The 12,918-nt window shown below is 50.5% G+C and overlaps 1 protein-coding gene across 1 annotated transcript in view; it reads left to right on the forward strand.

Moving 5' to 3' along the window:
• Window positions 1–12,918, forward strand: part of AQP10 (aquaporin 10) — a 37,232-nt gene that overhangs the window by 9,138 nt on the left and 15,176 nt on the right. Inside the window, exons 2-3 of the mRNA XM_015419096.1 lie at window positions 2,078–2,204; window positions 11,683–11,820. Of these exons, the coding sequence (XP_015274582.1) occupies window positions 2,078–2,204; window positions 11,683–11,820 (265 nt within the window). The remainder of the gene's footprint in view (window positions 1–2,077; window positions 2,205–11,682; window positions 11,821–12,918) is intronic.

Below are 12,918 nucleotides of genomic sequence, written 5' to 3' on the forward strand. Positions count from 1 at the left end.
TGTGGATTGGGGCTCCCCCCCCCCCCCCCGGGGAACGCGCCGGGACGGAGTTCCAGAACCATTTCTACAAAATTCCTTCTGAAATGTTTAAAAGCTCATGAGTTTCCAGTATATGGACTGAAGACCTCATTTCCCTCTTGAGCGTTCTGGCCAGTGTTCCCTCTAAGCTGAGTTCATGTGAGCCAGCTCGCAGTTTTTTAGCCTCCGGCTCACCCATTTCTTGTCTCGGCTCAGGAAGGACGGCTCCAGAGCAAACTAATTAATGCAGCAGCCAAATTGCTGGCTCACAACTTAAATGTCAGTAGCTCACTAAGTAGAATTTTTGCTCACAAGACTCCACAGCTTAGAGGGAGCCTTGGTTCCGGCACCTCTTTTTCCAAAAATAAAGAAGAAGCCCTGGGTAAGAGCATCCGTCCTCCTTTTACCTTCTGCTGCAGCAGGAGGGCTCTTTTATGAGTTTTCGTTCCACTCGTCATCCAAAATTAGCTCCCAACAAGGGCTGCTGGAAACAAAAACGAAGGATGCAAAAGACAAAAATTCAACACAAGACTTCCTTCTTTGCCAAGCCAATCTGGGCACAATAAGCAGGGTGACAGGCTGCCCCTCCGCCTTCCTTGGAGGGCCTCAGCGATGGCAGAAGCTGGAAAGAAGTGAACTCCCAAGTGGAGCCAGTTTGGTGTGGTGGTTAGGAGCGTGGACTCTAATCTGGGAGAACCGGGTTTGATTCCCCACTCCTGCACTTGCACCTGCTGATGTGACCTTGGGTCAGTCACAAGTTCTCTCAGAGCGATTCTCTCAAGGGCAGTTCTCGGGAGAGCTCTCTCAGCCCCACCTGCCTCACAGGGTGTCTGTTGTGGGGAGAGGAAGGAGTTTGTAAGCCGCTCTGAGACTCCGAGGGAAGGGTGGGCTATATATCCAATCTCCTCTTCTTTTTCTCTTCCCTCCTCCTTCCTTGGAGTGCCTCAGCAATGGCAGATGCTGGAAAGAACTGAAATCCCAAGTGGAGCCAGTTTGATGTGGTGGTTAGGAGCACAGACTCTAATCTGGGAGAACCGGGGTTGATTCCCCACTCCTCCACTTGCACCTGGCTGGATGACCTTGGGTCAGTCACAAGTTCTCTCAGAGCTATTCTCTCAAGAGCAGTTCTCGGGAGAGCTCTCTCAGCCCCACCTGCCTCACAGGGTTTCTGTCGTGGGGAGGAGGAGGGAAAGGAGATTGTAAGCCACTCTGAGGTTCCTTCAGGTAGTGAAGGGCAGGGTAGAAATCAAATTTCTTCTTCTTCTTCTTCTGGATTGGGGTCCCTGCTAGGGTTGCCAATTTCCTGGCGGGACTGGGAGAACTTCCAGGAAAAATAATTGATCTTCAGACGATGAAGTTCCCTTGGAGAAAACAACTGCTTTGTAGGGTGGCGTTATACCCTGCTGGGGACCCTCCCCTTCCCAAGCCCCACCATCCCCAAGTTGCACCCCAAATCTCTGCAGGTTTCCCAACCCAGAGATGGCAACCCTAGACTCTCCGCATAGGGGAGGGATTTCTGGCCGAATTAACCGAAGGCCCACGTCCTGTGTCCAGATTGAGAAATCCTGCCCCAGAAGAAGAAAAAGAAATTGGATTTATACCCCGTCCTTCACTCCCCGAAGGCATCTCAGAGCGGCTTACAATCTCCTTCCCCTCCCCTCCCCACAACAGACACTCTTGTGAGAGAGGTGGGGCTGACAGAGCTCTGAGAGAGCCATGACGGGCCAAAGGTCACCCAGCCGGCTGCACGTGGACGAGTGGGGAATCAAACCCGGTTCTCCAGATTAGAGTCCGCTGCTCTTAACCACCACACCACCCTGGGCGATAGGGGCACCCGTAGGGTTGCCACCTCCAGTCCAAGACATCAGTCCACCTGAAAAAAATGGCCGATCTGGGAGGCGGCCTCTGTCGCATTCTACTCCAACTCCGCCCTCTTCGAGCCCCACCCACTATATCTCCAGGTATTTTCTATCCAACCCGGAACTAGCCCCCCCCCCGGGTGCCAGGCAGGCTGCGGGTGAGATTCACGTGGCGTTTCATTCCCCTTTCCCTCTCCCAGGTGATAACGGTCAGCGCTTCGGCCCAGTCTGTCACCAGCGAGGGGACAAAGGGTGGCTATATGAGCTCGGCCCTGGCCAGCGGCATCAGCGTGATGGTAGCTATTCACGTTTCAGGCGGCATCTCAGGTGAGGTGGGGGCGAGAGAGCTGTGATCGATCCTGGAAACTGTCCAGACCAGGCACTTGAGTCATTCTCTACCAGCTGTGGGCGCTTTTATCGCCTCCAAGGCTCTTATCTCTTATCTCTTCCAGCCTCAGCTCCTGACATTACCTGTGCTGTGACTTAGCCACCTCCTGCCAGCTATTGATGCCAACGTAGGGCTGCCAGGTCTGGGCTGGAAAATACCTGGAGACTTTGGGGGCGGAGCCTGGGGAGGGCGGGGTTTGGGGAGGGGAGGGGCCTCAGCAGGGTACAAGGCCATAGAGTCCGCCCTTCGAAGCAGCCATTTTCTCCCGTGGTTCCCAAATATACAAATCCCACTAGTAGAAAATACCATCAAAGATTGCCAGAACAATATGTTCAACCATTATAAAGTTGGTGGTGTCACAACAACAACATTAATGCATACTGTGCAACCAGTGTTCCCTCACAGTTTTTTACCCTCCGGCTCACACATTTTTGTCTTCGCTCAGGAAGGACGACTCCAGAGCAAACTAATTTAGGCAGTAGCCAAATCACCTGCTCACAGCTTTAATGCCAGTAGCTCACAAAGTAGAATTTTTGCTCATAAGACTCCACAGCTTAGAGGGAGCACTGACTGTAACTATAATAAGGCATAAGATGCAATATTTCCTCCTTTGAAGATAAGACGTAAAGTCCATGTAGTCAGTGTAACTTGATAGGAGGCGTCCACATAAGTCATAACATTTTCCAAGCAGCCTTTGCAAAGACGCCCATTCTAGATACTTGGAAGATGCGTTTCCTTCGACTTCTTCAGTTTGCCAGCGGTGTAAGCGGAACCTGATTTCAGCAATTTCAACAGACCACAGTGTAAGGAGCGTATCGTAGGTTCTCCTCCTATCAAGTAACACTGACTACATGGACTTTATGTCTTATCTTCAAAGGAGGAAATATTGCATCTTATGCCTTATTATAGTTACAGTCAGTGCTCCCTCTAAGCTGTGCAGTCTTGTGAGCAAAAATTCTACTTTGTGAGCTGCTGGCATTAAAGTTGTGAGCAAGCGATTTGGCTGCTGCTTAAGTTCGTTTGCTCTGGAGCCATCTTTCCTGAGCTGAGACAAAAATGTGTGAGCCGGAGGCTGGAAAACTGTGACCTAGCGTCACACTCACTCTGCTTAGAGGGAACACTGGTTACAGTATGCATTCATGTTGTTGTGACACCACCAACTTTATAATTGTTGAATATATTGTTTTGGCAGTCTTTGATGATGTTTTCTACTAGCGGGACTTGTACATTTGGGAACGCCTGTGACAGTAGTCTTTTCCCCTTGTTGTTTGGATATTCTCCAGGGGAGCTGATCCCTGTCACCTGGGGACCCGTTGTAAAAGCAGGAGATCTCCAGGCCCCACCTGGAGGCTGGCAACCCTTTGCCAACAGCTCTGGTCTGGGGGATTCCTGGGGGCAGAGGCTGTGGGGGGAGGATTTGGGGAGAGATTTCAGAGGGTGAGACTTCCTTTCCCCTTCTTACAACCAGAGGTCATTTCGGGGGGGGGATCGCGGGGGATCGCAGTTCCCCCGGGTGAGGTACGGGGGGCGGGGAACATGACGAAGCGAGTCCACCGCTGGGCCCCTCATGGGGCTCGGCAGTGGAGCTGCAAGGCCGGTGTCGGCGGCTGGGACCGTTGGGGGCGGGGGGTGTGGCCTTATGACACACTTCCGGTGATGTCAGGGTGTGTGGCCTTATGACACACTTCCGGTGATGTCAGGGGGTGTGGCCTTATGACACACTTCCGGTGACGTCAGGGGGTGTGGCATATGCTAATGAGTTATGCTAATGAGTTCCCCTAGCTCTTTTTCTATGAAACGACCCCTGCTTACAACTGTTCTCCAGACAACCAAAGATCAGTTCCCCTGGAGAAAATGGCTGCTCTGGAGGGTGGACTCTGTGGCACTGTGCCCCACTGACGCCCCACCCCTCCCCAAAACCAGGCTCCAACCCTCAAACCGCCAAGGATTTCCCAACCCGGAGCTGGCAGCCCTATTGGCTAGTCACAGGCAGTGTTCCCTCTAAGCTGAGTGAGTGTGGAGCCAGCTCACAGTTTTTTAACCTCCGGCTCACACATTGTTGCCTTAGCTCAGGAAGGAGGGCTCCAGAGCACACTAATTTCTGCAGCAGCCAAATCACGCACTCACAGCTTTAATGCCAGTAGCTCACAAAGTAGAATTTTTGCTCACAAGACTCCACAGCTTAGAGGGAGCGCTGGCTTACAGGTGCTCGGATAGAGGGACTGTCGCTCAGATCCTGCGTGTACGCAAAAGCTCATAAGCGGGCTCAAAACCGTGTACACAAAAGCTTGACTGAAGCTTTGTTGGTCTTAAAGGTGCCACCGGACTCAGACTTTGTTTCTTAACTGCGGTCATCTTGGCCGTAAGCTTTCCTGATTATAGAGACAAACAGGGCTATTTTGGGGCAGGAACGCACAGGAACAGAGTTCCGGCTGGCTCCCAAGTTGGCCACACCCAGCAGGAACTCATTAGCATAATAGGCCACACCCAACAGCAGAAACTCATTAGGATTGGCTACAGTAGGGGTGTGTGGCCTAACATGCAAAGGAGTTCCTGCTACAAAAAAAGGCCCTGGGTTTTGACAACAAACACAGTAAACAAAATAAGAAGCAAAAGGTGGGTGTGGCTGGATAACCACACTTCTGGTAACATGGGGGTGCGGCCTAATGACCTGTGCTGTCGGGGTGTGTGGCCCAATATGCTAATGAGTTTCTGCTGTTGGGTGTGTCCTATTATGCTAATGAGGTCCTGCTGAGCTTTTTCTACAAAAAGAGCCCTGGATACAAAGCAGAAAAGCTAGAAGGAAACATAGTCCTGAACCCTTTCCCCAGACCTTTGACTGACAAACCTGGTCTCTAAAAAAAGCTGTGCAAAAGATGGCACCGTGCTTCTGGAAGATTCCCTAGGTCACCTTGCAAATAATCTCTGCGAAGGGGGAGTTCCACAGTTGCTGGGCAGCTTCTACGCATGCATTTGTGGACACACTAGCTGCATGAAGAGTGTAGCCACCAGTGTTCCCTCTAAGCTGAGTTAGTGTGACGCTAGGGCACAGTTTTTTACCCTCCGGCTCACACATTTTTGTCATAGCTCAGGAAGGAGGGCTCCAGAGCCAACTAATTTATGCAGTAGCCAAATCACCTGCTCACAACTTTAATGCCAGTAGCTCGCAAAGTAGAATTTTTGCTCACAGGACTCCACAGCTTAGAGGGAGCATTGGCTGTTTCTTGCGATTGGCGATGTTGGGGAAACCGCCTGGGCCCCCCAAGATGGATGAGTGAAGGACCCACCCACCTACCTGGCATGATTCAATTCCCATAATGCTCCTCTATTATTCAAATGAGCAGCCTGAAAGATTAAACCAAATCACTCCTTCACAGGAGTGACTGCCTGCTGTCTCTCTGCATGATTGATTGCTCTGTTCTTGCCTCCCTCCCTCTGCGGGAGGTGGGAGCTGCTGTGTCTCTGGATCTCCCCATCCCTCCTGAAGCACAAATTGCATTCTCCCAAGGAGGAGTGCCGGTGTCTCTCTGCATGAGTCACTGCTCCCTCCCATATCAGAGGTAGTATGCCTCTTTAAATGAGTTACTCTGGAAGACAGGCAGGATAACGCTGCTGTTGCACTCTTCCTGCTTGTGAGCTTGATGGTCAGCCACTGTGTCAACAGAATGCTGGACTAGGTGGGCTTTTGATCTGATCCAGCATGGTTCTTCTGAGGTTCTTACATGCCGGGCATGCCCCCTTTTTACATCAGGATGCCCACTCAGAACATGAGCTCATGCAGAGGTATAGGGGCCACTTGTCCAAAGGCAAGCAGTTTGGTGTAGTGGTTAGGAGCGTGGACTCTAATCGGGGAGAACCAGGTTTGATTCCCCACTCCTCCACATGCAGCCAACTGGTGTAACTTTGGGTCAGTTACAAGTTCTCTCAGAGCTGTTCTCTCAAGAGCAGTCCTTTAAAGAGCTCTCTCAGCCCCACCTACCTCACAGGGTGCCTGTTGTGGGGAGGGGAAGGGATAGGAGACTGTAAACCGCTCTGAGACTCCGAGTGAAGGGCGGGGTATAAATCCAATTTCTTCCTCCTCCTCCTTTTCACTTCTGAAAGAAAGTTTGGGAGGTATAAGAGTGAACTGTGTCACAAATTTAAATTAGTGTTGGGTAACCCGAACACCGTTCTAATCATGTTTGGGCCCCTGATTACAAGCTTCTTCTGAACCAGGGGTCCCCAACCTTTCTGACCCTGCGGGCAGCACATTTGGAATTCGGACCCAGCGTGGTAGGCACAAACACAAAATGGCTGCCACCGGAGGTGGAGCCGTCCACTCCGAGGAAGCCTAGCCAATCAGATCTTCAAGTCCTGCTGGGCACGAGCCCCCGTTGGCCCCACCCACTTTCTAAAAACACTTGGCGGGTGTCAAGAAAGGTGTTGGCAGGGCGCCATGGTGCCCATGACGCAGGGCTCTTTTTGTAGCAGGAACTCCTTTGCATATTAGGCCACACCCCCTAATGTAGCCAATCCTCCAAGAGCTTACAGAGCTCTTCTTACAGGGGCTACTGTACGCTCTTGGAGGATTGGCTACATTAGGGGTGTGTCGCTTAATATGCAAATGAGTACCTTGGTGACCCCTGCTCTGAATGATTAAAAAATAGTTTACATGCGGGGTTATTTCTAAACACTCATAATGTGGCATGTGCATGCTTGTGCATGTTAGTGCCTGCCATTTCCACAATGAAGAAGAAAAGATTAGATTTATACCCCGCCCTTTGTTACCCAAAGGAGTCTCAGAGCAGCTTACAGTCTCTTTTCCCTTCCCCTCCCCACAGCAGACACCCTGTGAGCAATGTTCCTCCTAAGCTGTGGAGTCTTGTGAGCCAGAATGCTACTTTGGGAGCTACTGGCATCAAAGCCGTGAGCGGGCGATTTGGCTACTGCATAAGTTAGTTTGCTCTGGAGCCATCCTTCCTGAGCTGAGACAAGAATGTGTGAGCCGGAGGCTAAAAAAAACTGTGAGCTAGCTCACACCACCTCAGCTTGAACACTGCCTGTGAGGTAGGTGGGGTTGAGAGAGATCTTTCGAGAACTGCTCGCGAGAGAACAGTTCTGAGAGAACTTGTGACTGACCCAAGGCCACACCAGCAGCTGCATGTGGAAGAGTGGAGAATCGAGCCCGGTTCTCCCAGATTAGAGTCTGCACTCCTAAACACTACACCAAACTTCAGGAGAACTATGGATATAGTTCATATACAAAGCAAGAATGTACTGTAGAGAATAATTATATAGATACCAAATAAATTATAAATCTATAATGGGGCCCTTGAATGTTTTTTTTACTATGCTCTTAGAAAGACATACCAACATAGGTCTTTAAAAGACACACCCTCATAGATTCGTAACAATAACCATGTAGCAACAACATCAGTCTGGTTAATGGCACTTTTGTCTTTTGCAAAATGTCAGTACATTCAAATACAATCAGGGCTGTATGTGAATATACTGAAGTCTGCAAATGACAAAAGTACCATCAGCCAGACTGACGTTGTTTCTACAGGGTTATTGTTATGAATCCATGAGGGTGTGTCATGAATCCATGAAGGTGTGTCTCTTTTAAGACCTGTATTGGTGTGTCTTTCTAAGATAATAGTAAAAAAAAATATATTCAAGGACTCCATTATAGATTTATAATGTATTTGGTATCTATATAATTATATAATTATGAGGGTGTGTTATGAATCTATGAAGGTGTGTCCCTTTAAGACCTGTGTTGGTATGTCTTTCTAAGATAAAAGTTAAAAAAATAATAATCAAAGGCTCCATTATAGATTTATAATTTATTTGGTACCTAGATAATTATTCTCCGTAGTACATTTTTGCTTCGTGACAGCTAGGCTGCCGATAGAGTTGGGCGATTCTGTAAACTGCAGCACCATTTGAGAACCTCAGGTCAAGCAGTTTCTCATCCAGAGAACCTGGGACTGCAGAGTGCGGTGGGGGGGGGGGGACTCCGGCCTTCCCTCCCATGCTGTTTTCTGAAACACGCAGCGCTCTGGCAGGGCAACCTGCCCTCCTTAGGCTCTTTCGGCTTGGAGAAACAGTGCAGGGAGGAAGGCAGGAGTCTCCCCCCCCGCCCCGCTCACAGTCCTGATCCAAGTCATGCCCTTCAAGTGCGACACTTCTAAATGGATTTTCTGCTGGGAAACTGAGGAGGCAGTAGGTGCCCATGGTGAACCCATGAAAATGTCATGTCTAGATGGCGCACAAAAGATTTGGGAGTAGAATCTTATATGGTTGAAGTTGCTACCCTAGAGGGCTACTTAGGAAATCAGGAGAGGGTGGCTGGGGAATGGATGTTCAAGGCCCCCCTCTCTCAAGCCTTTTCACAATTAAATAGCGCCAGGGCTGGCCCCAGCATATTTTGCACCCTAGGCGAGGATCCCTAATGGCGCCCCCCCATGCGCCCCCCGTCAGAGCCAGCAGGGGTGCTTTTGGCGGGGAGTGGGTGCAGTTTGGCGCCCCTAAGGGCCGGGGCGCTCTAGGCGAATGCCTAGTTCGCCTAGTGAGCGAGCCGGCCCTGAATAGCACTGTTTTAACCCTGTTTTTAGATTTCTGTGGTTCAACCTTTCTTCCTTTGTTTATCGGGTGTCCCATCTGATTGATCGTACTTGACTTATACTTGTCATCTGCCTTGAGTCTCAATGAGGCAGGCAGACTGGAACTAACTAACTAACTAACTTCAGGTGGGTAGCCGTGCTGGTCTGAAGTAGCAGAACAACTTTCTAGTCCACTGAGACCTTTAAGACCAACAAACGTTTTCCTCTGGGTATAAGCTTCCGTGTGCAGGGACGCTTCTTCAGAGACACAAAACAAACTTAAGAGTCCACTGGCACCTTTAAGACCAACAAAGGAGGTTCGTGACATTGTACAGGAGGCAGCAATCACCACCATCCCAAAGAAAAAGAAAGGCAAGAAAGCAGAGTGGCTGTCTGATGAGGCTTTACAAATAGCAGAGGGAAGAAGGGAAGCGAAAGGCAAAGGCGAAAAGGAAAGATCTACCCAACTGAATGCAGATTTCCAGAGAACAGAGAGGAGAGGTAAGGAGGCCTTCCTGAATGAACAGTGCAAAGTAATAGAGGGAAACAATAGAATGGAAAGGACTAGAGATCTCTTCAAGAAAATTGGAGAAATCAAGGGAGCGTTCCATGCCAAGCTGGCCATGATAAAGGACAGAAATGGTAGGGACCTAACAGAAGCAGAAGAGATTAGGAAAAGATGGCAAGAATACACAGAAGAACTATACAAGAAAGACCTCGATGTCCTTGACGGTGGAAGACAGGAAGGCCTGAGCGTGATCTGGTCCATGGGGTCGGACTCGACTGTGCAACTGAACAACAACAAATAAGTTTTTGCGTGCATGCATACTTCTTCAGACACGTAGAACGAAATCTGAGTCCAGTGGCACCTTTAAGACTAACAAAGTTTTATTCACAATCTAAGCTTTCGTGTACATGAACACTTCTTCAGAGACACAGAACACAGTTTGAGTCCAGGGGCACCTTTAAGACCAAAAAACTTTAATTCTGGGTACAAGCTTTTGCATGCATGCATACTTCAAGAGTGCCTGCCCAGTGTTCCCTCCAAGCTGAGTTAGTGTGAGCTAGCTCACAGTTTCTTAGCCTCCGGCTCACACTTTTTTGTCTTAGCTCAGGAAGGACGGCTCCAGAGCAAACTGACTTATGCAGTAGGCAAATTGCTCGCTCACAATTTTAATGCCCATAGTTCACAAGGTAGAATTTTTGCTCACAAGACTCCATATCTTAGAAGGAACATTGACCTGCACACGAAAGCTTATACTCAGAGTTAGACTTTGTTGGTCTTAAAGGTGTCCCTGGACTCAAACCTTGTTCCGTTGCTGCGCACCAACATGGTTACCCACCTGAATCTATAAAAAGCAGCAATTCACACTGTGTGGGGGAAAGGCATGTATAGGACCTTGCTTTTCCCAACCACAGAATGACCTGCAGCTTCCGATTGACTATTTCAAATCGCAGAAGAGGCACGGCAGGGAAAGGGGTAACACCATTTCTCCTAGAATACTCCCCGCCAAAACAGGGGTGGTGGTGTTATTTTGCCATCAAGTCGCAGCTGACTTCTAGCGACCTTGTAGGGTTTTCAAAGCGAGAGACAAACAAAAGGGGTTTGCCGTTGCCTGCCTCTGCGTAGCAGCCATGGACTTCCTTTGTGGTCTCCCATTCGAGTGCTAACCAGGACTGACCCTGCTTAACCTCCAAGATCTGTCGAGATCGGGCTAGCCTGCGCCATCCAGGGTGGGGCACAAAACAGATGCTCAAAGCTAATTCACTAGTGGAAAAGAATCCACACTCCTGCTCGTTTGGTTGGTTCAAAAATGGAAATTCGACAGCCTGATGGGAAATACGTTCTTTGTGATAACTAAACGGAACCTCCATATTCAGAGGCAGTCGACCTCCAACTGGTGGTTCCTTGCAGGGGCATTACTAGGGGCAGACTTTGGCCTCCGTGCCCTGTTTCCAGGGCCTTCCGTAAACATCTGCTCGGGCATCGTGCGAAAGGGGATGCTGGACAGGAAGGACCTTTGGTCTGATTAGGGCTGCCAGCTTTAGACTGGAAAATACCTGGAGATTTGGGAGGCAGAACCTGGGGAGGGGTGGGTTTGGGGGAGGGAAAGGACCTCAGTAGGATATAAAGCCATGATAGAGCCCACCCTCCAAAGCATCCATTTCCTCCAGGAGAACCCATCTTGGTCATCCGGAGATCAATTGGAACAGCGGGAGATCTCCGGGTGCCTAGGTCTGATCCAACCAGGGTCCTCTTCAGTTCTTAGTAGGGTTGCCAGGTGCTTACTGGCTGCCAGCAGGGGGCGCCAGGTTGCTCCCCGGGATTTTTGTGGCGCACCGCAATGACATCACCCAGAGGTGATATCATTGCACTGGGCATGTCACATGGGAAATGCTCTAGTATTTGGGCAAAGAACTCTATGGTCACCATAGAGTATTTAACCAAGTGCTAGAGCGTCCCTGCACGATGTGCCTGGTGTGATGACATCGCCTCCTGGTGACATCGTCATGCCGGGCACGCCGGGCGTAAGGGAGCTGTTCTGGGGAGGGAGCTGGTTGGGAACCCCTGCTGCCCCCAGGGGTCTGGGAACCCTTGTTCTTAGTCGGCTTCTCGAGAGCTCCAGAAGCTCCTAATTGAGGCTCTTGAGGGCCGTATCTCATTTGCCAAGAATGTGCATTACCAGCCCACTGCTTGCCAACGATGTCATTGTTGTTATGTTAAAGAAAAGGGTCCTTGAGTTTGGGGAACGGGGTTAGGCCAGACTCCACGGGCGGCTGGCCGCTTCCTCTCTTAACTTTTTGCCTCCTCCCTTCTGTTTCTCTCCCCCAGGAGGGCACCTGAACCCGGCCTTCTCCCTAGCCATGTGCCTCCTGAGCCAGTGTCCGTGGTGGAAGCTGCCCATTTTCTCCACTTTTCAAATCCTGGGGGCTTTCCTGGGCTCGGCCACCGTCTACGCCCTGTACTACGGTAATCGAGGCCTGCGCAGAAGTTCTGTCTAGGGTTGCCAGTTTGGACTTGGGAAATACCTCGAGATTTTGGGGGTGGAGCCTGGGGAGGGCGGGGTTTGGGGAGGGGTGGGGCTTCAGTGGGGTACAACGCCACAGGGCCCACCTTCCGAAGCATCCACTTTCTCCAGGGGAACGGATCTCTTTTTCCTGCAGAGCAGTTGTGAACCCAGGTGGGGCTGCCAGCTCTTGAGTTCATAGACTCATAGAGTCGGAAGGGATCTCCAAGGTCATCTAGTCCAGCCCCCTTGGACAATGCAGGGAATTCACAAACACCTCCCCCCACACACACACACCCAATGACCTCCTGCTCCACGCCCAAGAAGATGGCGAAAAGCCTTCAGCATCACTGGCCAACTGTCCTGGAGAAAAATGGCTGCCTGACTCCAAAGTGGCAATCAGCACTGGGAAATACCTGGAAATTGTTGGGGTGGAGCCCGGGGAGGGCGAAGTTTGGGGAGGGGAGGACCCCCAGCATATAGAGCCCACCCTCCAAAGCAGCCATTTTCTCCAGGGGGACTGAGCTCGGTCGTCTGGAGATCAGCTGTGATAGCGAGAGACCTCCAGTTGCCCCCTGGAGGTTGGCAACTCCAGGGCTATTTTTGGGCAGGAACGCACAGGAAGGGAGTTCCGGCTGGCTCCCGAGTTGGCCACGCCCAGCAGGAACTCATTAGCATAATAGGCCACACCCAACAGCAGAAATTCATTAGGATTGGCCACATTAGGGGTGTGTGGCCTAACATGCAAAGGAGTTCCTGCTACCAAAAAAAGCCCTGGGTGTTGACAACAAACAAGGTGAACAGAATAAGAAGCAAAAGGTGGGCGTGGCTGGATGACCACAGTTCTGGTAACATGGGGGTGTGGCCTAACATGCTAATGAGCTGTGCTGTCAGGGGTGTGGCCTATTATGAGTTTCTGCTGTTGGGTGTGGCCTATTATGCTAATGAGTTCCTGCTGGGCTTTTTCTACAAAAGGAGCCCTGCAAGCCTAATCCCAGGAGATCTCCAGCCACCACCTGGAGCGGTTGGCGACTCTAAACCCACACTCTCTGGGGGTCTGG

Source organism: Gekko japonicus, unplaced genomic scaffold (assembly GCF_001447785.1).
Source record: "Gekko japonicus isolate JY-2015 unplaced genomic scaffold, Gekko_japonicus_V1.1 scaffold25, whole genome shotgun sequence".
NCBI classification, from domain to species: Eukaryota; Metazoa; Chordata; class Lepidosauria; order Squamata; family Gekkonidae; genus Gekko; species Gekko japonicus.